Source organism: Panicum hallii, chromosome 2 (assembly GCF_002211085.1).
Source record: "Panicum hallii strain FIL2 chromosome 2, PHallii_v3.1, whole genome shotgun sequence".
In the NCBI taxonomy this organism is placed as follows: Eukaryota; Viridiplantae; Streptophyta; class Magnoliopsida; order Poales; family Poaceae; genus Panicum; species Panicum hallii.
Genome location: NC_038043.1, coordinates 48,241,607 through 48,268,409, shown reverse-complemented (window position 1 = coordinate 48,268,409; position 26,803 = coordinate 48,241,607). Strand labels below are relative to the sequence as shown.

At 46.8% G+C, this 26,803-nt stretch overlaps 4 protein-coding genes across 4 annotated transcripts; 3 read left to right on the top strand and 1 right to left on the bottom strand.

The window, feature by feature from the left end:
* Nucleotides 1–863: 863 nt before the first annotated feature.
* On the bottom strand, nt 864–4,438 carry LOC112883236 (putative ER lumen protein-retaining receptor C28H8.4). The gene is made up of 6 exons (XM_025948507.1): nt 4,102–4,438; nt 2,868–3,067; nt 1,994–2,134; nt 1,837–1,917; nt 1,319–1,443; nt 864–1,240 (listed from the first exon to the last, which is right to left on the bottom strand). Exons 1-6 carry the CDS (start codon nt 4,322–4,324, stop codon nt 1,192–1,194), a joined length of 819 nt encoding a protein of 272 aa, XP_025804292.1. The 5' UTR covers nt 4,325–4,438; the 3' UTR covers nt 864–1,191.
* A 3,688-nt stretch (nt 4,439–8,126) lies between these two features.
* LOC112883489 (seipin-2-like) lies at nt 8,127–10,953 on the top strand. Its single transcript, XM_025948795.1, has 2 exons — nt 8,127–9,193; nt 10,430–10,953. The coding sequence occupies exons 1-2, from the start codon at nt 8,237–8,239 to the stop codon at nt 10,874–10,876; spliced, it is 1,404 nt and encodes a 467-aa protein (XP_025804580.1). The 5' UTR covers nt 8,127–8,236; the 3' UTR covers nt 10,877–10,953.
* An 8,554-nt stretch (nt 10,954–19,507) lies between these two features.
* On the top strand, nt 19,508–23,502 carry LOC112881897 (endoglucanase 24). Its single transcript, XM_025946814.1, has 6 exons — nt 19,508–19,932; nt 20,527–20,810; nt 21,585–22,022; nt 22,160–22,307; nt 22,484–22,650; nt 22,810–23,502. Exons 1-6 carry the CDS (start codon nt 19,713–19,715, stop codon nt 23,137–23,139), a joined length of 1,587 nt encoding a protein of 528 aa, XP_025802599.1. The 5' UTR covers nt 19,508–19,712; the 3' UTR covers nt 23,140–23,502.
* A 1,254-nt stretch (nt 23,503–24,756) lies between these two features.
* LOC112881180 (HVA22-like protein i) lies at nt 24,757–25,560 on the top strand. The gene is made up of 4 exons (XM_025945870.1): nt 24,757–24,788; nt 24,878–24,976; nt 25,093–25,213; nt 25,330–25,560. Exons 1-4 carry the CDS (start codon nt 24,757–24,759, stop codon nt 25,558–25,560), a joined length of 483 nt encoding a protein of 160 aa, XP_025801655.1.
* Nucleotides 25,561–26,803: the final 1,243 nt, after the last annotated feature.

Below are 26,803 nucleotides of genomic sequence, written 5' to 3'. Positions count from 1 at the left end.
CGGTCCGCGCCGGTTTCTGTTTGGGTCGTGCGTGCTGGCCTGCGGCTGCTCCAGCGGCTGCGACGTCGTGGCGTACGGCGTGCGGTTCAGCCCCGGGTGCTTCGGGAGTGGCAATGGATCCGGCCGCCGCTAGACGTGAGTGAGACGGGGGCGGGGATAGGGGACCGACCGACTTGCTTGCGTTGCCGCGTTGGCTTTCGTCGGATCCCTCGCTCCCTCTCTCCGGTTAGCCGGCGGAGGACAAGGCTTCGCCGCACCGCCGCTTCCGGTTCCAGCCCAAGGCCAGAAGAGCGCATGCTTCTGTCGTGACAGACAGAAAAGGCAAAAGTTTTACGCGTGACAGAGATGGCGAAGTTTTACGGCGACATTCCCGGCTTCGAGTCGTAAAGAGGAAGCGTCCGAGGAGCGATCCACCTGCCATACAGGAGGTTAAACTTCAACCGCAGACTCGCAGTAGCTCTTTTTCGCTTTTCGGACACGAAGGGCAACAGCCAACGCCGCCCCCCGCGGCGGGCCAGCCCAGCACGAGGAGGAGCACGGCTTCTGCTCATGGCTCATGCACACCTGACACCTTTGCATTGTTCTGTTTGGTCAACAAACAAAAGGAATTGCAAACGGAACCGGTGTGAGCTCTGCAAGACAGAAAGCATGAGGCAACGGCTATCCATCCTAAATCCAACTAGACCATTAGGAAGGAGACGGTTAGAACAAATGAAGGTGAGTACTGAGCAGTACTGAAAGTTAAGTGACGGGCGAGGAAGGAACCCCTCCCTGCTCCTGATAATCTCAATGCCAAGCGAATACGACATGATGCCCTTTCGTTCCACGATTTTCACATGGCGAGTTCTGCAAGCTCAAGCCAATTTATTTGCGGGCTGAAGCATAAGAAAGCATGCTGAGATTATAATCCAAGAGAGACCATTAACCACCTGGCTGTAAGACCACGACAGAGATACAGAAGCTAAGTACTCTGAGATTAGGTACGACTATAAACAGTCTCAATGACAGCCTATCTTTTAAGAGGACCCTCGCAGCAATTTTTGTCATAAATAGTCACAACCTGTAACATCAACTAAAAGAGGCTCCGGTCTCACATTAGATACTGAGACACAGGTTGGGGGCTCGAGCATAACTGTTTTTCAGGGTACATAAGAATGGGTGAACCACGAAGTTTGTATCCTGCTGCACTCCTTACACCACCCCTGAGGGAAGCCGTAGCACCAGTTGCCCACCAACCAGACTGTGCAATGACAATCACTTATTAGACGATCTCTCCAAACTAACAATACACTAAACCTAAAAGTGACACCGAACGTACCTCTTCACATAGTAGTAGCAGAAATCCGCAAGGATGAATGTCTGCACGATTTCTGACAGAAGCACCATAGATGGCCACAAACCATAGCCGAGAGCTGTCAACAGACGGCCACGCGTGTCCAAAACCTGTTACAGAATTTATTGCCCCCGATGATAAGGGTTCGATACCATCTGCCGTAAGTGCATTTAAGCAACGTGAACACATTAGAGAATTCAAATTCTTATGGTATTTCGTGGCTATGGGAAACTAGAATGGTCATAATACTGCAATCAGCGGATTTGACTTCATTTGCTTACTCCCACCACACAAAAACAAGAAATTTGATTCTTGAACAAAAATGGAATTAGATCACATCCATTGGTAAATGTAACAGAATCCTCGCACATCTACTAATGACAGGAGACATTGCCGAATATTTTCTGTTAGGTATAAGAACAATGGCAGAAAAAATGAATGCTGCTACAAAATCATATAGCCGTGTACATATTGGCTCAAGAGTTGTATCGAGAAATACAAACCTGTAGAACCCAGTGGGCACAGCTAAGAAACCTTGCAACCCCCAACGCGAACACATAATGAGCTGTAAATGGTTCAACAATCTGCAAAAGATGGTACACCCAAATCAACTTATTATCCTGCAATCAAGGGATCTGAATGGCAAGATAGTGAGACTACCTTAGTATTTTGCATCAAGCGTAATTGTGGCAGCACAGAAACAGCTTCCAAGTAAACACAGAATGCCCAGGAGACCCGGTTCACAAGGTTGTGTGATGTCGAAGGATGAATAAGTAGTGCCAGTGCAGCACAAGGTACCACCTTGAAAGGAAATAACAAAAGCCCAAGAACAATAAGATAGTGTTTATATACAACTAAGATGTGCAATGCTGTGGCAGAACAAATAAAACTAGGCAGTATAGGTCCAATGCCTTCTGTTAGCAGAAGCATCATCTGCCCACGGCCCCAAATATAAGTTCACAATGTCTATTTGATTGCTTTGCAACACTTTAGAAGATGCTACAACAAAAATTGGGAGATGTAATTCTCAATAAATAAAGATCCACACAAACAAAGTAGAGCTATTAATATCCAGGGAAGGGGAAAAAAGATACAGATCTCAGGTGGTAAAACAGTTCTAGATTTATGTGAGGTGCATGAAAAATTAATTGTAGAAAACACCACCATAGACTGTAATGATAACAGGAAAACATGACTTAGCTCAGTTTACTCAGATATGGTCCGCGGAAGCGTGTAAAAAAACCATAGGAGTACAGAAAGTAGAGGAAACCATTACTAACAAAACAGAGACATGAATTTTAAAACGAAAGATGGAAGGTGATCCTTGATGTGCACTCTAATCATAAAGCACAGCCTCGGCCTTAACCTAACTGACATCAGTACAAAGCAAATAAATTGAAATGCTAATGTGGCTCTCGTGCAGAAACTAGACAGCTCCAAATCAATATGATCGACAAGGGTATGAGGGATCGAAATCTAAGTACAGTTGCTTATCTAAATGCATAAATTGCCAAGACATAAGTTGATTTCTTACCACATAGTACAATGCAAAATTATCCTTGTCCACCATATAAGTTGATCTCAGTTTAAACCGTATCATGTAAATAACAAACAGTGTGGCTACAAGTGTGGCGGTGTCCAGAATTGTATGGATGTCATACTCCATGACAAAGCTGCAGTACAGTCTAACAGCTAGGAACAAAGCAGTTAAATCCTGAGACTTGAGGGATAGTCCTGCAAGATGAAAACGGAAGGACTTAAAATTTTAGACTCCTCATAAAGTAGATCATAATACCTAAAAAGAAATTCTTACAAACTAGTATCAGTATGATATCTTCTCACATACAGACAATACTGAAGAAAACATATATGTTGAATGGTGAATTTTAGGGTAATTTTTACAGCTTCAAGTGGGGAAAAAAAATGTAAGGTCGCAACAAACGACCAATATGAGACTAGATCCACCAAGTAACAGAATCACAAGCTAAACACTCAATACTCTGCACCTCAATAAGTTTATATTGCACACATGAATACTCTGTAGATCTCTGATATGATAATTCCAAATCCAAATTGTAAACCACGACACGTAGCTACACAACTGATCCGTATAAAATCTATGAAAAAACTCAAATGCCTGCAGTATACAAGATAAAATCTGTGCAACTGGATTCAGGGGTCCTTCATTTGGAGATCAAATACTAACAGAATGCACAAGTCATTAGAAGGAATTCTAATAAACAAGTAGACATTGAAAGTGCCAGTAAGACCAAAAACTGGAAACTACATTCCATAATACTGCTTCAAGAGTTGGTTTCTCCGAATTTTAGAAACATTTAATCCCATCACACTATACCATCCTCAAAATGGAGCCCTAATAAGCCTATAAAAATTCCCCTAGGTCGAATCAAAGCATATAATGTAGTCAAGCGAGACTTACAGCTCCTCCAAAATATACCAGATCAGTAATTTATCCCCAAACCCCGTATTATTAGAACCATGAAACATAACAGCTACACATAAGGGTTATTCAGAAACCCGAATAGATCGAATAAATATTCCAACCTGTCGCCTCCTAGATGTACACCATAGTAAACCGCCTCTTCTCCGTAAAACAAAATCGCAAATCATGTCGGAAATTCCCTCTTCTAAGACCGCTGAACAGACTGGCCAAATCCTACAAAATCCTAGACCCTAGCGACGCTGGCACGGACCGGGCGATCTCGACGGATCGGGACCAGGTGTCAAAGAGACGGAAGGGAACGAACCGGCGCAGGTCTTCTCCTTGGTGAGCTTGTAGATAAGGACGCCGATGCCGAGCGCGTGCGCGGCCTCGGCGGCGACGAAGAGGTTGTCGTGGTCGTGGACGATGAAGCGGATGAAGACGAGCGCGGCCATGCCGGTGACCACGGCCAGGAAGGCCTTCACCTTGGGCGGCTGCCGCCGCACCCACGACGTCACCGCGCCGAGCGGCCGCTTCGTCCCCCTCATCGCGTCTGCCCTCGGTCGCCTCGCGCTCGCACCACCACCACCTCCGGTCGAGGAACACGGGAGTGTTTTCTTATTATTATTTTCTCCCTTATTTTTTTTCTCTAGCTTCCTGCGCGAGTATATTTGGTGGGGGCGTCGGATAGATCGGGGCGGAGTTATGTCTGCGTTGGTAATTTGGCCTTTTTGCCGTTTGGAGTGAGAGGCACGCGGGGTTAACGTGAGGCCTGTGCCATGGGAGATTTTGGCCCTCCAGTCTATGTTTTGCCTCACATTTTACACTCCATGGCAATTTATCTCCAGATTATTATTCTCTTTTCTTCACATATCTAGTTTAGTATCGATGAATTGTTCCCTTCCGGATAAAATGGTGTGACAAGAAAAGGAGGATATTTACTGTTTTTGTCACGTGTTTAACCATCTGTGGCAAATTATGAATAAATTATTATCTCTTTTTTTTTGGCATAGCTAATTCTTGTAGCCATTTGTTGTCCCCTCCCAAATAAAATGATAGTGCGAGTAGGTGTGAATACCCACAAAACCGTTTAAGATTTTGGATTGTGCCTACCATCTTCTATCTGATAAAAATACGTGCTTAATTATATGTGGTAAAGTGTTTGATACGGAATGAGATACCATGGTTAACATAGAACATACATGTTAAAGAGATGTCATGTTGAACGATCACTTTGGTCAGCAAATCAAAACATGATACCATATCGAGTAGTGGCGTTGTGATAGTAGGTTGGACAGATGAGAAGCTAGCGTACAAAGGATCATGGCAATATATCGGTGTGGTGGCGACTTTGATTTGTCGGATGATCAATCAATTTATTGATTCTTGCATCCTCTTTTTTTATATGACTTTGTTTTGTTATTTGTACTATAACAAATGCTCACGGAGGCGTCAGCGCAAATGTACTCCCAAATCTTCTCTTCTTGTTGGGCTAGTTGTTTTTCTTTACGCTGTCACAAATGCTCACGGACAAGTAGCATAGTACATGTCGCTCAAACAACACCTAATAAAAGGCACATGCAACTCAGCCCAACAACTTGTTGTTCGTAAGCACTTGTGTGAAACGGGCTTTTGCCTTAAAGCAACTCCAGCAGATCCTCTAAATAAAATTCCTACTCTAAATTTGAAGGCCAAAGTTAAAAAACAAACTCCAACATATCCTCTACCAGCGTCCCTATTTTAGAGAGGCATCTAAATTCTCCCCCACATCCCCTAGGCCTTGGGGTCTCTCTCCAACCTCCATCCACAGTTTTTTTTCATGGGACTGAAATATCCGATCATCTTCTCGCGATATGTTTTTCCCCGAAGACAAGGGGCGACACCTCCTCGTCGGCCGCCACCAGTCGTCCCCGGCTCCCCGCCACGGGCTACGTGGCACCACGTTCCATCCTCTGCACCAATCGTGCCAATTTTCTGTCCTCGACGCCACGTACTGGGTCCTTTTCAGCCGCTCATCCTCGAAATCCAAAGTTGCAATCCACAAGGTAACAAGAAAGTCCACTTCACAAAAGCTCAAGAAGCAGCAAGGAAGGATGTGGAGAGAGCATTTGGTGTTCTTCAAGCTCAATTATAGGGTCCTGCTAGATTTTGGGACAAGGATATCCTATGGTACATAATGAGAGATGATGTTATCATGCATAATATGATAATAGAGAATGAGCGGGATGAAAAAGAGGATTACAACTATGATCAAGATGGTGGCGAGGTACTCAAACCAGAGGAGTACCAACAACGTGATCCACTTATACTTGAGGAGTGTCTGAAAATACATCATTAGATTGAGGATAGGCAGGTGCATGAGAGACTTCGTGATGATCTTGTGGAGCATTTGTGGGTGCGTCATGACGCTAGCTAGTACGATCCATTCTAGTTTGATCATAATTTCTTGTGCAATAAACTATGTGGTGTACTGGTTGATTTTGATATGCCTGTGTTTTATATTTTAAAAAATAAATTTTCATATTTGAAATTGTGAATTTGAATATGGTTCATTCTATGTGTTAAAAATATTTATATTTGAATTGTAGTGGTATGATGAAGGATATATATGGCGAGTATGTTGAAATAGAAGAGAAAAAGAGATAGAGGCTAAGATTTAGAGATCCTTATTGAAGTTGAGCACAAAAAATAAACCCTTAAAAATAGAGGGAGGCTTACTCAACCAAGTAGAAATCCTGATTTAGGGATCGTTGCTAGAGTTGCTTTCAGAGATTTTTTTCATTTTTGAAACGGGATCCTCGTCTCCTCAACCCGATGCCGAAAGCCGCGCAGGACACGATCTTGGCGCTCGCAGTGCCCGTGGTGCTCGCCAGCCCGCGCGTTCCCGCAGGCCGCCGACCCGCCGTGTGCACACGAAGTACGGCGACGTAGAACCATGGAAGATTGGAAGACACGTTACTGTGGTGGTCAAGAACCTTGTGCATCATCCGGCCATCCGGGTAATGTTGCCGTGTGCTTTGGCAGGCTGCTGCAAAACCGCAGCAGGTGACTTGGTCTGTACGAGCTGAATTGGCACAAACCTGGTTTCTGAATGCTTCGATCATCCGTTAATTTGCGGTTACACATTCAGAGAGACCGCTCACTATCAATGGGACTAGAATTACTCTGCTGATCGAACTGACCATTTCAACCACAGAACATGCTTCAAGTGACGACGACTCTGCATGGCCGGAGCAACAAAACCAGATCAGCGTTGCGACGCATTTTTCAGGGTCTGCTAGCGGCAAGGTTTCAGGGTCTCGTCGCTTCATCGGACGGGCCAAATCCATCGACCGTGAACTCGAGACCTCTCTCAGCCACAGTGTAGTCTTTCTCAGCCACTTCAGGTTCAGGGAATCAGGGTGGAGTGCTGCTGGGCTAGTTTCGCAGTTGTTCGGAGTTCAAAGAGGCACGAGTACTCGCGGCGGGGCTAGGCGGCGAGAGGACCGAGGTGGCGTACCAGCAGTGAGGTAGCCCAACACGTGGAAGGATTCTTGATCGAATCGCACGTGATCCTCTACGCCTTCTTGCATGCACTTCTTGCGTCAGTAGTTTGGTGGCATTGCATATAGGGAATTTTGGAAGGAGGATAGGGACAGGTCTTTCTTCTTTGGAAATGCTGGTACGAAATCTTATCTATCTCGGGGTCCTATGTGGCTAGAAGCAAACCATTGGCTGCCGTCAGGCGATTTTTCTCGAAATTTGGATGAACTCTTGTTTTGCTTTGGTTCCAATTACTGCCTTATGACTATGTAGCGGAAATATCTACATTCTCTACCTCTAAGATTTAAAAGTTATATAGATTTTAAAAAGTTTTATGCGATCTTAACAACTTAGACTGTAGCGTTAAATTAATAAGATTGAGAGAGAGAGACGACAAGCATTAAATTAATTTGTAAAAAATGCAACATCAGATCGTGTGAGTTGAAAAGTGCATCTTTAATCTCCTATAAGATCCTCTTGAGAAAAAAATAGCATTGGAAAACAACTTAACACATTTTTTTCAGTTTACATTATATAATATTTGTTGTGAAACACCATGACGTATGACGTTTTGTCGTCAAACATAGTTTCACATGAGTTATATGACACAATCTAAACATAGTAATTTAATTTTCAGTGAAATAAATGAACTCCCTCATTCTCTTGTCCATTGTATTACCTGCATTTACCATCTCTACCAATTTACATTTTGAAGGCTGGATATCTGATTTTCATTTTGAGAAAGCAGATACTATTTGAGAGAGAAAAAAGGAAAGGAAATAAATAACTCCAAACTGCGAGGTGGTAACCGAAAATGCCCGCCCGTCTTCTCCCACCGGCCACGATTCCTCCCCTTCCAGTTCCAGCCTCCACGAATCTCTCTCTCCCATCCCAAATGCTTCTACACCGCCACCGCCTCGTCCCAATCCCATACCACCATGACAACCCATCCCACCGATCGCCCGCCCATGGACGACGACGACCCGTCCGCCGCCACCGCCTCTTCCTCCCCCACCTACGACGACACCTTCTTCGATGTCCTTGATTCGCTTCCCTCCCCCTTCCCTTCCCCTTCCCCTTCCCCTTCCCCTCCCCACGCTCCCTCCTCCTCCACCCTCCGCCGCCGCCGCCGCCGTGCAAAAATTCAAAAGCAACCCGACCCCGTCCCCTCCGCTTCTCCCTCGGTCTCCGAAGCCACCTCCACCGTCACAGCCGTCGAAGACGAACCTCTCAAGCCTGACTCATCCGAGGCCACCAGCGCCGCCCCCCGCACTGATCCGCCCCCCGTGGAGGAGGAAGGGGAGGAGGATGAGGAGGCGCTTGAGAAGGCCAAGGATGCTGATGTTGAGGCGCCTGTTCCTGCGCCGACACCATCGCCGGCCCCGAGCATTCTCGAGTACCTCGCCGTGCTCGTCGTTAAGGCGGTGGTCTTCCAGGTCAGCGCGCTCATCAGCTGCCTAACGTTCCCGGTCCGGCTGCTGCAATGGTGGTTCCTCTTCGTGACCGACCCGCTCGGTCTGGCCCGGCGAGCGAGGGCGTGGGCGCTCGGTTTGGCTGGGGACGCCGCGGGCGCTCTGACCGCGCGGCTTGGAGGTGGGGATGGCGTGGGGAAGGTGGCGCAGAGGCTGTTGTGGGGGTCGCTCTGGGCTGTGTACGTCTGTGTGGTTCTGTGTGCGCTGCTGGTTATGGCGTTCCTGGGAGGGGGGCTCTTGGTGGGAAGAATTGTGGAGAAGCCTGTTCAGGTGACTGAGACCCTGAACTTCGATTACACCAAGCCTAGCCCAATGGCGTTTGTATCGGTGCCGCGGTTGGTGCCGCCAAATCAGCGAATGCAGCTTGAGGTATCCCTGACACTGCCGGAGTCTGATTACAACCGGAGGCTCGGTGTTTTCCAGGTATTTTGTTATGGGTTTTTGTGAAAGCAGCTTTGCATGTTAGTTCCCTTTGACGAAAGTAATCATTCACTGCCGAGAAAAGGAATGACATCTGAATGAAACTTTGCAAATGAATTGGTGTTAACAGTGCAGACAAGCATGTTTTCGCATTTTATCTTGTAGTTGCATAATATGCTTGATTAATGAGAAGATACATTTCTGTACTCTATTATTCATTGAGGAGTAAGCATCACCTTCAGAAGGGTCTGTGACATGCATTTTCAACTGTAGTTCTGGGGATTGCATTATATGCACTCATTTATAAATTTAACCCCTATAGTTACGCTATGTTCATTGGCTATCGAGAAAAAGAATTGCATCTGATTGGAGCTTTGTGGATGAACTCATGGTAACAATGTTGGGTGAAGCATGCTTCTGCATTTCATCTCATAGCTGCATACTTAACTAATGAGAAGATAACAATAGTGAACTCTGTTGTGATTTGAGGGATCCTGCATAAACATTTGAAAAGATGCCTAACATTAGAAGGATCTCTCTGTTCAGCTCTGTACTTTTGTGACTTGCGCAGTTCGACAGGTCACGCTAAGTTGGAGTCTGCATTCCGCATACTCGTCTCTTTGAAGACATTCATTAGCTGTTAATAAAAGAATTATATTCAATTGAAGCTTTTTTAGATGAATCGATGTTAGTAACGTAGGCTGAGTTATGCTTCTGAATTGCATCTCATATGTGCATAGTGTAACAATTTAACCTTCTGCATTGAGAGGTTCTATTTAAATTTCTGATTAAAATATTCCAGGAGTGGAATCATTTAAATTTGCTTTTGTGTGGTTCCTTGGCCTGCATTGTGAACTGGGCACATCATGTAGGGGTTTGCATTATGTCAGGTCGCCTGGAGTTGTGGTTTGCATTCTACATACTCATCTCTTTGGAGACATTCATTAACTGTTAGGAAAAGAGCGATATCCAGTTGAAGTAGTGTAGATGAATTGATGCTAAAAATGTAGGCATCATATTTGTGTAGTGTACTTGATGATAAGATAATAATTGTGACCTTTGTTCTGCATTGAGACAGTCTATTGAAATGCTGATTAAAAGATACCGGGAGTGGAATAGCTTTGTGTTCAGTCATGTGGTTCCTTGGCCTGCACTTTGAACTTGACACATGATGTTTGGGTTTGCATTCTATAAACTGACTATGATTTCAATCTCATGTGCATCCTCCATTGTGCTCAGGTAAAGGCAGAGTTCCTATCTGCAGATGGCAAAGTGATCTCAACATCGAGTCAACCATGCATGCTAAAGTTCAAGAGCGCTCACATGCACTTCATAGAGACATTTCTCCGAAGTGTTTCCCTCTTGTCTGGCTACTCCTCAGAATCCCAGGTTATTAGACTAAAAATGAGGGGTATCACTGAGGGTCTGGAACCAACAACTGGTGTGAGGATAGTCCTGGGACAAAGAGCAGAGTTTGGTCCTGGTGCGGGCATCCCGGAGATCTATGCTGCATCACTCAAGCTTGAGGCTGAACTCCCTCTTTTCAAGAGGTTACTCTGGAACTGGAGGTGGACCCTTTTTGTTTGGAGCAGTATGGGGCTCTTTCTTTTCGAATTGCTGTTTACACTTGTGTGCTGTAGACCTTGTATATTTCCCAGGAGCGGACACAATGTTGCTGCTCCGTAGTCTTTAACTCATGTAATGTACAACTCCAAAATAAATGAAAAAGATCGTGTTGATGTGGTGTCATGGACCACTGGCCACTGATGCAGCAGGCATATGGAGCTATGTTTCAAGTTTTACCACCAGATAGTAGCATTGACAGGGCTAGCAACCAAACCACGCAATGGTTGAGTTCATTCAAACCCAGCAGATGCCAACCATCCAGAGATACCCTGGGTGTCAGGGGGCAGAGACGACCGTCGCACATAAACGTGGCTGATGTGCAGTGCAGAGAGCGATTCCCCACCCTTTTTAACTTCGCTATTGGACATGTTCGAGAGGAGAGTGGCCAATGCTAAAAGAGAATGGTCAATAATGATGTGTGAGTAAGCCATGGATGTGGATGATAGGAGGGAACGGGAGGCGTGGGGCGCAACTTGGATTCCCGGAAGGCGAGCTAAAGGCCTCCGAAGCAGCCCTTGCCTGAAGCTATTCTGGTGCGCCGAAGCAGCCCTTGCCTGACTGGTGCGTTAGTTCACCTGGCGTTCACCAGAGCTACAGCGGGGGCGGGGTTGGTTGGTTGCTGCCAGTGCAAAAATGAGAGCCCCGACTCCGCTATAGCGTCCCTGAAATCCTTGTACGCTGTCTGTGTCAGTGCGAAAGGTGTTCGGTTCAGGCGCATGGAAACGGATGCTGGATGCTGATCTGGCTGCAGCCGCTTGGTGGGGCTGGTTGCTTTTGATCGATCGTGAATTTAAACGCCAATGGAGTTTTAAATATGTGTAGCTGCTCTTTGCTGCAGCACAAGCTTAGGTTAAATTTCATGTCCCTCTTGAACTTTTAAATTTTGCTTCTGCGCAAACTATCTTGGACAGTAGCAGGATGGATGCATATAGCAGGGCTGGTCCTGGCTCGGGCATCCTGGGAGACCTTGCTCCATCTCGTTTTCAAGAGATTGCTCTGGGACCGGAGATGGACCCCTTTTTGTTTGGAGAAGTATGGGGCTCTTTCTTTTCGAATTGCTGTTTACACTTGTGTGCTGTAGACCTTGTATATTTCCCAGGAGCGGACACAATGTTGCTACTCCGTATTCCAACTCACGTAATGTACAACTCCAAAATAAATGAAAAGATCGTGTTGATGTGGTGCAATGGACCTCTAGCCACTGATGCAGCAGGTATGCAGCTATGTTTCATGTTTTGCCACCAGATAGTAGCATTGGCAGAGCTAGCAAGTAAACCTCATGGTGGTTGAGTTCATTCAAACCCAGTCGGTGCCAGCCATCAAGAGATACATGATATGCGGGCAACAATCCTCCACCCTCTTTTAACTTGCCATTTTACAAGCTTGAGAAGGGAGTGGCGAATTGCTGAGACTAAAGGAAAAAAAGAAAGATTTGGGAGTGTGGTGAGAAGTAGCCATGGATGGTGGAAGAAATGGGAGGCGTTGGGGAACATACGGCCGCAAGATGGTTCTCTTTCCTGGAAGTCAAGCTGTTTTTCTTCATTCCTTCAAGTGGAAGAAAAAGATAATTAGATGTGAACAACTACTTAATAACAGTGCAGACAATTGACTTTGATCAACTGAAACCGTTAGTGTGCTCATCGGTTCCTCTTCAGAAAGAAATGACAATAGGAATTGTCACACAGCCTAAAGGGTAACTTGATGAACAGTAGAGTTAGTAGCTGTAAATCTGTATCCTAATCACTCCGTTTTTGAAATGGGCGTACTTTATTTGATTAAACAAGAGTGTTCATGCACAAAGTTATCAGTGGCAGTAAGAATTACACCATGCCCAGCTAACTTTGATAATCAATACCGACAGGTCATAGAGATCGTGTTGATGTGGTGCAATAGACCTCTAGCCACTGATGCAGCAGGCAATGCAGCTATGTTTCATGTTTTGCCACCAGATAGTAGCGTCGACACGGCTAGCAAGTAAACCTCGCAGTTGTTGAGTTCATTCAAACCCAGCCGGTGCCAACCATCAAGAGATACATGATATGCAGTACAATTCCCCACCCCCTTTAACTTGCCATTTTACACGCTTGACAAGGGAGTGGCAACGAATGCTGAGACTAAAGGAAAAGGGTTGATTTGGAGGTGGGGTGAGAAGGAGCCATGGATGGTGGAGGGAACGGGAGGCGTAATATACGGCCACAACTTTGCTTTATGGAAGTTGAGGTCGAGAGAGAGGCCACGGAAGTAGCCCTTGCCTGAAACTGTGTGGCGTGTTTGCTATTCTAGCGTTCACCAGAGCTACAAGAGGAGCAGAGCTGTTCGGTTGCAGCCGAGGGAGAAATTTCAAACGAGCCTCGCCTGTAGCGCCCCTTCAAGCTTCAACCTCTGTATTTTGCCTGTATCACTACGTTCACTAATCTCTCGCGTAGTTGTATCATTTACGTCCATGGCCTCCTAGTTCTTGGCCATTTTGCCTTTGAAATTTTATGAGCCGTGAAGTGGGTGAAGTAGGGGAGTCTGGCAAGCGTTGTTTTTGATCGAACTATGAGCAGACTGCAATGAGGACCTCCTTGGCGTAGAAGCATTTGGTGAGCAGGTGATGAGCGGTTTCTGGGGTGGTGTAGCACAGCTGACAGAAAGTTATAGTTGCTTCAGCCTTTTTTTCTGGTTGACCGCCGTCAATTATTTGTTCTTGGCTACCACCCATGTGAAGAACCACAAGACTTCGATGCATATCTAATTGATTGGACGCACCTGAGTGATGTCATTGGTACACACATTTCAGGATGAATTCCGACCTGTTTTTATTTCTAAACTATGTGTAACTGTATGGTTTCCACTTTCCATTCATCTTTGTGATGCTTAGAACTATGCTTAACAACGCGTCAATGAAATTCATGCTACCTTTTATTATTGTGGAACGGTAGCTGCCCCTGATTTTTGTTTTTCTTTGATCTTATCACAAAACTCACACGGCATCTTAATTATAACCCTACATCATCAGGCAGATACAAATCTTTGTCTGGCGCTGCACTGTTATGTTGGAAAATCCTCCTCTTGATAGGGGCAAATGAGGAGAGTAAATGCTCACCGTAAGGGAAATATAGCCTAAGGTGTGGGCCAACCTTGGGTGCATTTAGCACCCAGTGTGCTACCTTACGAAAGAAAGAAGAAGCCTCTGGAAACACAGAGAGAGTGAGCTACGAGATTTCAGAACAGAACCTCCAAAAGGAGAAGAGAAGAGAGGGAAGGAGAAGGTGATTGGAGAAGAGATCTTGCAAGGGAGTAAGAGTAATTCGTCCTCAAGGTTGTGAAGGTTTAGATCCACATTGTTAGTGCGATGGGAGGTAGGGTAGCCATGGAGAGATGGAGGAGGGAACTAGAGGCGTCGGGGAACAAACGACCCCTGCTATCTAAGGTGCAGAGTCCGAGCAGGCGCACTCTTTCTCACTGCTAATGCAGACTAAGGCCTTGTTTAGATCATTTCCAACTTCCAACTTTTTACACTCTCTCTCCATCACATCAATTTTGGGACACATGCATGGATCAGTAAATGTATGTAAAAAAAATAACTAATTGTACAGTTTAATTGTACATCACGAGACGAATCTTTTAAGCCTAGTTAGTCCATGATTAGATAAAATTTGTCAAATACAAACGAAAACGCTACAGTAGCAAAAAGTTCCAAAAGTTATAAAAATTTGCGATCTAAACGGGGCCTAATGCATTGCCACCGCATTCAGTGACACGCATGCCACTATCATCGGCAGAGGGACCAGTAGCAGACTTTATGGATGTCAGTCAGAGAAGCTAATAGGGGGGAGCCGTCATCATACTAAACGCCTAGTGGGACATGGTGGAGCAGCTGAGCTCTCTGGAGAACAGATGGATGGTGTACATGTGGCTTGCACGGCGAAAGAGAACATTGGCATGGGTAGTGAGCTCCGGAGGACGCAGGAGGAGGACCCTGTGACAACGGGGATGTGAAGACTTTGCTGCACAGGGAGCATGGAGATCATCTTGCTACTAAGTTTTTTCATAAATTTTATTAGAAGAGAGAAAAATCACAAAAGAGTGCATGGGAATTACAATGAATAAAATACTAACCAGAAGAGAGGAAAACTAAAAAAACAACTGACGACTATTTTAGGAACTTTAAATGTGTTGTTGGCCTAATTTTAACCATCGACTCTAATACCATCTAAATTTAGCGCTCCAACTATCAATGGCGTCTAATTTTGATATTTTTGGGTTTCCTAGGGCTCCTCCAAGTTGGTATTTTTTTACTAAGCCAGTAGAAAAGAGTGAATGATTAGCTTATATACGTTTTTTGTCTCTATGCGATACATTTCATGCTGAATTTTGATCTTTTTTTTTATTTTTAGAACATGTGCAGCGTGATGCTTAAAACTATGTTATGGAAGCATGGGGGCAATTTACTTAAACTCTAATCCTCTTATTTCTATACATGCTACCTTATCATTAAGGGACAGTTTGCCGCACCTCAATCCTCATCCTTCTCCTTTGCCTAACACACTAAACTGAGTAAGCAGCTGACAATGTACCTGATCCTAGCAAGCTAAAAATCTTATCTCATGCTGCACGGAACACACTATACCAGGGGTGGATCTACAGGGGGGCTAGGGGTATCAAGCCCCTGCCTCCCCAAAATCAATGGATATCCCCTTTAGCCCCCCTCTATTTTTAGGAATAAAGAATGAAGAAGAAGAGGGGGGAAAAAGATGAGAACGGAGGTGAGCCCCTCTTCACTTGGCTGCTGCGTGCTGGATTCGCTACTGCACTATGTATATGGGCAATGCATTTCTCTATCGGTAGCAGCGGTTGCGTTTATTGTTGCCAACTATCTAAGAAGCGATCAAACTTATTTGATGCGAGATATACAAGGCTGGGGAGGATCTCCTATTCTGTGCATCACCAGCTCAACATATAACCACACCTTAAATAACCGTGTTGTTTCACCGCAGCACTGCAGCTGCATGCACATCAGTCGCATCTACTGATAGCAACGGGCAAGAGTACACTTGAAAGAAGAGCGCAGGAGAGGCGGGCGCCGAAAGAGAAGAGTGGTCTGGGAGTGTTGAAAGGAAGAAGTATCCATGGATGGAGATGGCGGAGGGAACGGGAGGCGTTGGGGAAGAAACTGCCACTTCTCCCCAACCTCGGAATTTGTCATAAGCAGGGAATTGATCTCAGAATTTGTTGGATTTCATTACCAGAGCTGTAATTGGGAAGTAGCATCACTACGAATCGAGATTTTGGATCTTCATGCTGCTGTTGATCCTTTAAGAGGATGATGAGTAACCAAGTAACAATGTTGTTTTCGCAACAATGTCCAAGGCAAAGTAAATGTTCTTTTGTGTTGAAACAATTACATCTCTTGATGAATATAGGTAGAGTACTCATTTTGGCATGTCCTCATTTTTTTCTAAAAAATGTGAGATGTGCTGCGATTACTTCTATGAACAGACTTAGGAATAAGTACGGTGAGGCCAGTTACCTTTCTTTCTTTTCTTTTTACACTTTACAATAATGACAATATATCGTGCCATTAAGTCTCCAGAAATGAATCATCTACACACAATGCAAGAGAAATGTATGTGGGACCATACGACCATAAAGAACTCGTGTGGGTTTTTTCCATGAAAGAAAAAATAAATATTTCTGGCCTCTATGACATGTGTGGGGGATTGAAGCGATCATTTCCAAATTAATTGAGAAACTACGGTATTGCCAGCTTGATAACTGCTTATGAATGTTGAGAGTTGAGACCTCCGATCCTCTGCAAGATGCAAATGCATGAACTCACCAAATACAAATACCCACCGCCACAGTGTCTACGTAGACAACTACCGGTTTGGTAGGAGCAGATAAGAAGACGGATGAGAAAAAGCATAGAGAGTAGCAGGGGGGAGGAGGTGGTGAGATCCATTAAGAGTGGAAAGCGTCAGGAAACAAGAGAACACGATCAGTTCGAGTTCGAGTTCCCGTTGAAGCCCAATCTCTCTGGGTCGTGTTGTCATGCGACTCATGCGATCAAGTCCCTAGCATACAAAGAGCTGATGGCTAATTGTCCAGCTAGCATTTCCTCCCGTTGTCTCTAATTAAGATTCCTTTAGCTAATCCCCGACCAATGGCGCTAGGTCCTGGACTATCTGAGTGCATCGGTCGGAACTATAATTTCGTTTCAAATTGTAAATTATTTTAATAAATCTAGATATATAGATTTTGCTATGCACCTAGATACGATATATATATATAATAAAAATTATATTGCCAAAACAAACTATAATTTAGAACGGAGATAGTACTAATTCTCGATCTGAGCATGAAAATACCGGATTTGGAGCAGCCGAGCAGGGTACATGGCCTGCAGGCTGTAGCGCACATTCGTTGCAGAAACTTCGACGGGAGAGTCAGCTCTATTGATGAACATCTGTTGTGATCAATATTTTGAAACTTACAAGACAAACTATAAAATCACTTATACGTAGCAATATATTTACTCTTAATTTGCCCTTAATTTCTATCAAAGATGCTTCGTCTTGCGCTAAGAGTAGGTGCCGTGCGGAGTTCTCTGTTAACACTCGAGTCTTAACAGAGGTACCAACCAGTGTACCACATGGCTAAGTAGAGAGAGAGAGAGTATGTCACGTGTCAGCCGTCACGCGAATCGATCGGCTCCCATCTGCATCTGGATTCCTGCAAGGTCACAGCGTGGACTTTTTCGCCTAGATGCTGGCTTAGCCCACACGCAAGTCAGCTGCAAAACAGTAGCACTCTGCTAGTCTGCTCTGCTGCCCTGTTAACGGAGCACTGCTGAAATGTTTTCATACCGCTGAACAAGCATATTTTATGGGCCGGTTGAATGTTCAAATTAAATTTTATCCCCGTTACATCGGATATTTAAAAAAATTAGAAATATTAAATATAGATTAATTATAAAACTGAAGGTTAATTCACAAGATAAATATACTAAGACTAACAAATCTATAATTTGATAATGTTGTGATACAGTAAATATATGCTAATGATGGATTAATTAGGCTTAATAAATTCATCTCGTGAATTAGTCTCCATTTATGTAATTAAATTTATAGTTAGTTCATGTTTAGTCCGCATCCAAACATTCGATGTGATCTGGATTAAAAATTAGTTTCTGGATTCAAACAGTCCCTCGGAAGAATTTCGAATTGGAATTATGCATAAAGATATTCCACCTGGGGATGCATCCCCAAATTTCTTGTTGCCTTCTCGGACAAGAAGGATTTATTTTGAGATCGATCCCTCCGATGCAACGCCGCATGCATCCCGTTGGGAAGGCAGGTTCGGCCGCAAATACTTACAGTCGCGCGCGACTGCAAGTCAGCGCATCGTAGAAGGAGAGGGCGAGTCACTACAGGTGGACTTTTAGCAATGTTCATTATCTTTCTCCCGCAGCGGCGGCCGGAATTTAGGGAGGGAGCCTACCAGGGCTTTCCGTGGCCGGCAGCAGTGGCAGGCTGAGGGACGGCGCGGCTGGCAGTTGGGAAGATAACCAGTGGACCATGCACCATACGAAGGAGCGTGAGTACGTGTCAATTTAGCGCGGTGGTCGGGGGTAGATTCAGCGGTGGGAGCTGCTGCAGACGGAGGCGGCGGCGGCGGCGGGGCGAGCTGCAGATGGCCGCGGTGGGCCTTCCGCAACGCTTCGGCTCGCAGTCACATAGCCCGGCACGTCCACCTCCTTCGAGGTGGGGGAAAAAATCCTCTGGCCCGTCGCAGGAGTCGCCGTCGCCAGTTCAGCTCAGCGGATGGATTGGACCGCGGACGAGCGTTACAGCCCATCGATCCCTGCGATCACACGCCATGACCCACCTCACCTGGCACAATTATGCTCCAGCAATTATCTTCGGTAGAATGACGATCTGGGATCCCGTTGATCGTCTAGGTGCCGTCAGGATAATCACACTGCCACACCTGGCGATGATATTATTCTAGCGTCCCAGATAATTCAAACATGCGACGATGCAAAAGCTTCTGGATGACGGTACGATCCTACGAACATGTGGCAGGCCGCCATTAGCCTCTCTACTTTTCTAGTGCCGGCCATATTTCCGTTATTACTAGCACCCTTGATAGGACTCTGAATCTCTGATGAAGTTCAGACAACACGATCAGGTCAGGTCAGGCCATTTCGCGCTCGACTGATGCAGCCGTGGCAGCTCGCAGTACGGCTACGCTCGAGATAACCTGTCACCGCTCGCTGCGCGTGAAAGGCTACGGCAAAACAGGACAGGCCAGCGCGCGCCTGCCAGCCAGCTGCCCAGCTCCAGGACGCTCCTGCTCCTCGCCGTGCAACGCCACGCACGGATCCATCGGCCCTCGCGGTGGTGCACGGTGCGCGCGCGCCAAAAGGCCAACACGACCGCGCTCGCGGTCGGTCGCTCTCAGCACAGTGCACAGAGGATCCCTCCTCCCGGGCCGACGCGGCCGCTCTCCTGTCGGTGCCCGACGCCTCACCGCTCGCCACACCCACCTCACCCCCACCCGCTCCGCTCACTGCCTACACGGGCCCACCGCGCCAATCATGCCCGAGCGGGCCCACGGACAGGGACCCCAAGGCTTCCTCCTCACTCCTCCGCGACAGTGCACCAAACAATTCCTTATTTCTCCGGCCTCCCCATCACCCCCCGTGTCTGCACACCGCGGCCACCAACCAACCCGGCCAGCCCACGAGCGAAGCCGCGAGCCCATCCGCCGAAACGCCCGGCTGCCGAGCTACGACCAAGCTGCCGAGGCAAGGCGGCGGCGGCGGCGGCGGCGGCGGCGGGAGGTCTCGACCTACCCCCGGCACTCGCGGAGGCGGCCGGCCCGGCGAATGCGATAGGAGGCGGCGAGGATGGGGTCCAAGTACACGCGCGGGTGCTGCGGGTGGCTGATCGTGGCGCTGATTGCGGCGCTGGTGGCCACGGCGGCGATGTTCGCCATCATGAAGCGCAAGCCCGGGGGGAGGGGGCGCCACATGAAGCCGCTCCCCGTGCCGGGGCCGCCGGGGGCCATCGACTCCAAGTACGGCGACGCGCTCGGGGTCGCGCTCCAGTTCTTCCAGGTCCAGAAGTGTAAGTAGCTAGCCCAACTGCTTAACTAGCCAATGCAATGCTTTCGCGATTCGGTGGCTTCCGCTTTCAAAGGCCGCGACGCCTTTCTGGCGCCGGAGGCCTTACCGCCTCTGAGGAAGCTACTTTTGCGTGTGTAGATGTGGCTTCTCCACGTTTGGTGGTGGCAAGATTGGCCATTGACTGATTTTGGTGTTTTGTAGACTCCATTTCTGGAATTCTACCAATGAATTCCCAGTAGGGAAGTCTTTATTAGTCGTGGTAGAATTTTTACCAATTCCGGTTACTTTTTCATAGTGGTTTTGACTCTTTGAATTGGAATTGCTTCACCAAATGCCGCGGCCGTAGAATTTGCTCCTTCCTTGAGCTGTCTTGGAGTTGTTGGACAGTGTGGCCTCCCAAATCTCACTCGAATTTTCTCCTCCGGCTGCCAAATTGGCCGCTTTGATGCATGTGTTGCTGATTTTGCTATCGAATTGGTGCCTTGGTGGCCTCAGTTTCTAATTATGTCCCTCGAATGTTGAACGAGCAAAATTTTGGGGTAACACATTGCTACTGATTTAACTGAACCTGGCCCTTTCTATTGTTTTTGTGCAGCGGGGAAGCTGGAGAACAACCAGATCCCGTGGCGGGGGGACTCAGCACTGACTGATGGGAAGGAAGCGGGGCTGGATCTTTCCAAAGGAATGTATGATGCTGGGGATCATATGAAGTTCACCTTTCCGATGGCGTTCACAGCGACTGTGCTTGCCTGGTCGGTTCTGGAGTACGGGGATCAGATGAGCGCGGCGAAGCAACTGGACCCTGCACTCGATGCGCTCAAGTGGATTACAGATTTCCTTATCGCTGCACATCCGTCTGACAATGTGTTATATATTCAGGTTAGAGTTGCTTATTATTTGTTTAGATCACTTGGATGTCCTTTAAGCATATGCATTACGAATTACGAGCTATATTTAATTAAAAATTGATCCCATCCTGTCCTGCATCCCAATGGTTATTGAATAGTATGGGTATGCGGTTTGCTTGAAGTATGGGTGGGTATATTGGAGCCTGATGGCATTTCAGATTTTCAGTTGAGGCAAAAGTTTGGTCGCCTAGGAAGCAAGAACCCAGGTCAGATGTCATGATCCAGACACCTAATAGTTGGTAGGTACTTCGTTGTCTGCTTGGTATACTTAAACTGACACATTTGTTCTGATCCTTGGCTATTGATTGGGACAGGGGCAAGTCCATTGTCCCATTTCCTTCTATTTTGTCTGATAGCCTAAGGTAAATCAATGATTTGTACATGGGTTGGCAGTCCTGTGGCCCTATATCAGGAGTTGGGATGAAGTTGGAGCATGTAAGTTGTAGACCCTTAAGGGAAGGGCACAACGGGTGCATGCATTTACAATGTGTGTTCGGATGTAACATCTAAGGTGTGAATGTGTGGTACCTGAATAATAATATATAATAATCTATCTCATTCCCCCTATAAAATTGTCATGTATGCACTGGTGTATATAACTATATATCCAATTTATTTGTTTTAGTATTCCGAGAAACTATGATTTGGGCGGGCAAGGTCAGGTTTAGCAATATTGCAAAGCAACAGACACACCATTTTCATTTTGTTTAACAATGTTAACTAACCTTTTGAGGATTGTTATTAGGTTGGCGATCCTGATCTGGACCACAATTGCTGGGAAAGGCCGGAAACAATGACTGAGAAAAGACCACTCACACAGATTAGCAAGAAGTCTCCTGGATCAGATGTTGCTGCCGAGGCAGCAGCTGCTATGGCAGCAGCTTCAATGGTCTTCAAATCCAGTGATACTACGTATTCTGACGTGCTTCTTCAACATGCCCAGAAGCTATTTACTTTTGCTGATACTTATAGAGGCCTCTCAAGTGAAAGTTATCCAAAGCTCCAAGACTTCTATAATTCCACTGGTTATGTTGATGAACTTCTATGGGCAGCAAGTTGGCTCTATCATGCCACAGGAGACCAGACGTATCTCAGTTATGTAACTGTACAGAATGGAAAAACTTATGCTGATTGGGGAAGGCCAACATGGTTCAGTTGGGATGACAAAAATCCAGGCACACAGGTTTATGTGGACTAAACTGAATGAATTTACATTTCAGGATACAAGTTGCTTATCTGATCTTTTGCCTTTAATATCTTTATAATCCTCTCTTCCTTCAAGTACAAGAACTTAAAGTGCACTTTGTCTATTCTGTGCAGGTCCTTCTGTCTAGACTAAATTTCTTTGGCTCCAAACAGATATCTAATGCTGAAAATGAGGGGTTAAAATCGTATAGAGATACCGCAGAAGCTGTCATTTGTGGTCTGATTCCAGATTCCCCGCAAGCCACTGCTAGCAGAACTGGAGGTACATTGTAGTGCCTCTGCTCTTTAATATTACCAGGCAATACAAAGAGGACACTCGCCTTGCTGTGATCTCAAAGTTCCCCTTTTACAGACACCGGAGGATTCTATGATTTTTGTCAAAAACAGAACCTGTAGAGTATGCGTGCAGTTTCATCATATCAGTGTAATCTTTTGCAGGAGGGTTGATCTGGATAAGCGGGTGGAATTCTCTCCAGCATGCCACGAATGCTGCATTTCTAGCTCTTGTTTACAGCGACTACATGCTCTCAACACGGACAGCGGAAGTGCAGTGCAGTGGAAAGTACTACAGCCCTACTGATATACGCAATTTTGCTGCATCACAGGTGTGCTATGCAAAACCTTAACAGATACTAAGATTCTACTATTCTAGATGGGCATGTTGTTTCATATGACATTTGTTGGTTCTTATGTTTTACAAACTACATGGTAAATCAAAAGGTACCGTATAAGTTTCTAATTTATGTTGTCTTGTTGTATGCCAGGCTAATTACATCTTGGGAGACAATCCTATGAAGCTTAGCTACCTTGTTGGATATGGGAGCAGCTATCCACAGCAAGTACACCACAGAGGAGCGTCAATCCCTGCAGATGCAAAAACAGGCTGCAAAGGATTTGAGTATCTCCATTCACCCAATCCAAACCCAAATGTGGCAACGGGTGCCCTGGTGGGTGGTCCATTCCAGAATGACACTTTTGTCGACTCTCGGGATAATGCTGTACAGACGGAGTCCAGCACTTACAACAGTGGCACTCTTGTCGGTCTGCTTTCCGGTCTGGTCACCACTTCCTCTGTGGCACAGTCATTCACCTAGACTCTAGAGGCCTCGCATATATATGTTTTGGCAATGGCTTTGATTGACATGGAGTTATGCATGTAAAATCGCAGTTTTTTGGCGAGGCCGATGGTAATTCACGATTAGTGACAGAAGCTTGGTCTGCCATCGTCTAGATGGATGGTTAGCACTTAGCAGTAGTAGCTAGTGCCACATTTCTTCTGTTTGTATAATTGATTGTACTGCTCCCGCAGATTTTTTCCGGTGTGTGTTCCTATCTGGTTTGCTGGTGTACCTCTAAGGCTGTTACTACAAGTAATGTATTTCTAGGACAGATTTCATTTGTTGATTCTGTGGTGAGGTGGTTCTTCAAGGCTTGTACGATGGATGGTTGTGAACTCCTCTGCCCTCTCAACTGAAATGTGCGTTGAGCATGTGAATTCACAGTTGTAGATGAAGGGCACCTGTTTGTGCTGTTTTTACAGCCTGTTCACTTAATTCTAATAAACTCTTGTACACAAAATAGGGAAACGAAGCATGTCTGGCAATGACCTGCCAATGTATGATTGCTAGCATATGTTTTTATGGTTGCTGGTGGAAAAAATAGTACGATCCATGGTGAGGCGTAATGAGAAGTTCTTCCCTTTTGTCCCAGAGAAAGAAGAAGAAATGGATCAGGGAAGCTGGTGGACATGATTACTGTTATTCATGCTCAAATGTTTCGTGCAGATGCTGTAGCAAAATAAGATTAGGACCCAACTTTGGAAAAGTTTAGCGCGGTGTTTGGAATTCAACTAGAATTTTTGAATGTAGCACAATTTTTCTTCAAAAGATGCAATGAAATTCCTAAATTTGAAAAAAGTTTGGGACTGTTCGAGTGCTGTTTGTGCTTTATGAAGTAGTACAGCCCCTTCGAAATCCCATTCGTCCATTATTACTACCTCAAATTCTCCCTTGGCATTTTTCTCTTGCAGGTTTTTCTTTATAAGGTAAACTCTCACACAGAAATGCGCATGTGACAACTAGCAAAATTCTTAGCCGAGTTTTTCTAAGACGAAGAGCCACGATTACCAAACAAGCACTAAGCCATGCGTTGGTGGGCTCTCTTCCACGCCGCGTTCCGCTTCCGCTGAAGCCGTTTTCCGGGAGCCTAATCCCCGATGGCGCGAACGGACGCGGCGGTTCGGCTTGCTGCTCCTTGGCATCCCGCGCCGCTTCAACCGCTTCCCTGCATGTGTTTAACTGCATGCGCCTCCTTTCGGTTTCAGTTAATGTTTTATCCCAGTTCCAGGAATCCAATCAGACTTCCAAAAAAGCGACTGCAAGAATCCTTCTTCCAGAACCTAATCATCGGGAAAAATCTTCTGGCTCCACGGTTTGAATTGCATCCTCTCCTTGATTCCCTTTCAGTAGTTCTGCACGGTAATTGATTGCGCTAACAAAAATCGTGGAAGTTTTTAGCAACTTCTTGAAGTGTTCTGCGCAAGGTTTGATCGTTTCCATTCGCCCTCGCCGCGAATCTGGCTTGTTTCTACTTTCTGGGCATCCCTCATTGATTGCCAGTCGTTGCCTCGTTCGCGTATGCTAATCTTCAGCGTCTGAACGCTAAATCTTTGAGCAGTCTGTTGCAGAGTCTCGTGCTTCCAATTACTGAAGATGGCGGTATCATTCATCACCAGACTCCTAACGTATAAGCAGTCTTGCAAGTCCCTTTTCGGAGTCGCCTTGGACCCCGATCCAATCTCCTAGTTCTTGACTTCTTTGCTTTGGAATGCAGGTTGGTCCTATGCTACGCCTACCCGGCGTACGACTGCTACAAGACGCTAGAACTGAGCACGCCGCAGATGGAACAGCTGCGATTCTGGTGCCAGTACTGGTACCTAAACCTATCAAGCATTCAGATTTATCTGCAAACTCACGTAGTGCTCCATGTTAATTTTTCTGCAGAATCTGAATTTGAATTCTGAACTGTCCATTACCGGTGCCGTACAGGATTCTGCTTGCGTTCCTGACGGCTCTCGAGAGGTTCGCCGATTGCGCGCTCTCGTGGCTGCCCATGTACGGCGAGGCGAAGCTCGCGCTCGTCGTGTACCTCTGGCACCCAAACACAATGGCAAGTCAAGTCGCCGGTCGATACCACTCTGAACACAAGTCAATTTTCTTCTCTCACTGCATCTGCAGCCGTTCCTTGCTGCGTGCAAGTCTGAAACCATTTCTGCGTGGCTTCAGGGCGCGGGGCGTGTCTACGACGACTTCCTCCGGCCGTTCCTGGCGGCGCACGAGGGGGGCATCGACCGCGGCCTCCTGGAGCTGAGGGCCCGCGCCGCGGACGCGACGGCGTCGCACCTCCAGGCGGCCGTGGCGCTCGGGCGGGCGGGCCTGCTCGACGCCGTCCGCCGCGTTTCGTCGCGGCTGCAGCTGCCGGCGACTGGAAGCCCCGACGGGCAGCAGGTGCAGTGACCCTGCCGCGGCGTCCCCTGTCACATGTCATCAGTGTACATACGATTCAGACCAGACGGTTACGATTGCATCCAATGAACTCGGAATCTTGTGGGGTCATGGTTGAATTTGAACCAGTGCCACTGGTTGTAGGCTTGTAGCCCAGGCCCTCTGCATTGACTGCCTACTGTTACTACCGTGGTGCTCGCCCAGTCTTCACGTGCGCCGAGCGAACGAACGCGCATCCGGTCGATCGCGGTCGCTGTTGACGTTTACCTGCAACCTGGCAATTAAGGAACAGCTCGGGCTCCGGTGGTTTTGTCCATGAGGGCGTGGGAACCTGGCTGCGCGACACTGACGCGTTGTCACGGTGGCGCCTGCCGTGCGCTCCCAGAGAATCCGACGGCTCCGTCAACGATCGAAAGCGACCTGGAACTGAACGAAACGCGCACTGTATAACAGCAGCAGCCCCCAGCCATGTTACCATCACTGATCAGTGAAAATGAAATGTCTCTAGTTTTGTACCCATCATCGTCCTTTGGAGCATCACGCCAATTCAATGAGTCTGTAGAATTGACTTCACGTTTTCAGAAAATACATAAATCGAGTCTGGTCAAGGCTGTGTCCCGTCAGCATCTGACATGAAGAGAGGCAGAACTGGGGAGCAGAAAGCTTACTACACCAAAGTCATGTTGACAAGATCAAAAGCCACTAGTCGCCGAGAAAAAGGATGAAAAAAAAAACAACCGGACAAGAACCAGTCACAGGACTGACACTGGCCTCTGCCACAATGAATGAATACAATGAAGCAAGTCAACCAACGTCCTTCGCCGTCACCTCCCGATCGGGTTGACGTCTCTGTCCAACACATTCAGTGCATTCAGATGGCGTCCATGGGGCCGCAGATCTGGAAACCCACCCGAGCACGAGCGCGCATCGTCCTCGCACAGTAGTGCCACGCAGCAGTGGCATGTGTCAAGTCTCCTGGATCATGTTCTCGGCTTGCTTGGGCCCACCCCTGATCGATCTTGCATGGCGGCGTGCGAGGGCGGGGAGGAAGACCAGGAGTCCAGGACGCGAGTCGCCGGCAGGCAGCAGAGGTGCGAACGGCGGCGAGGAAAGGTCAGCCGGGACGCCGACATCGCCGTCGCCTCGCGCTGATGGACCGATCGATCGCAGATTCGCAGCGTGTAAAACTGAAGATCTGCTGGAGCCGTGGCCGGTCTCGTGCCACAGCAGCGGCGTGCGGCGTGGGCGGCGAGTG

Bases quoted from the DNA above. Each gene is read 5' to 3' on its own strand.
- LOC112883236 (XM_025948507.1), bottom strand. From the start codon at position 4,324: ATGAGGGGGACGAAGCGGCCGCTCGGCGCGGTGACGTCGTGGGTGCGG. The intron at 1,918-1,993 runs GTAGTCTCACTA...CATCTTTTGCAG, and splicing joins GCTTGATGCAAAATACTAAG to ATTGTTGAACCATTTACAGC. The intron at 1,241-1,318 runs GTACGTTCGGTG...GTCATTGCACAG, and splicing joins TGCTACTACTATGTGAAGAG to TCTGGTTGGTGGGCAACTGG.
- LOC112881180 (XM_025945870.1), top strand. From the start codon at position 24,757: ATGGCGGTATCATTCATCACCAGACTCCTAAC. The intron at 24,977-25,092 runs GTACCTAAACCT...GGTGCCGTACAG, and splicing joins CGATTCTGGTGCCAGTACTG to GATTCTGCTTGCGTTCCTGA. The intron at 25,214-25,329 runs GCAAGTCAAGTC...GCGTGGCTTCAG, and splicing joins TCTGGCACCCAAACACAATG to GGCGCGGGGCGTGTCTACGA.
- LOC112881897 (XM_025946814.1), top strand. From the start codon at position 19,713: ATGGGGTCCAAGTACACGCGCGGGTGCTGCGGGTGGCTGATCGTGGCG. The intron at 20,811-21,584 runs GTTAGAGTTGCT...GATTGTTATTAG, and splicing joins ACAATGTGTTATATATTCAG to GTTGGCGATCCTGATCTGGA. The intron at 22,308-22,483 runs GTACATTGTAGT...AATCTTTTGCAG, and splicing joins CACTGCTAGCAGAACTGGAG to GAGGGTTGATCTGGATAAGC.
- LOC112883489 (XM_025948795.1), top strand. From the start codon at position 8,237: ATGACAACCCATCCCACCGATCGCCCGCCCATGGACGACGACGACCCG. The intron at 9,194-10,429 runs GTATTTTGTTAT...CATTGTGCTCAG, and splicing joins GGAGGCTCGGTGTTTTCCAG to GTAAAGGCAGAGTTCCTATC.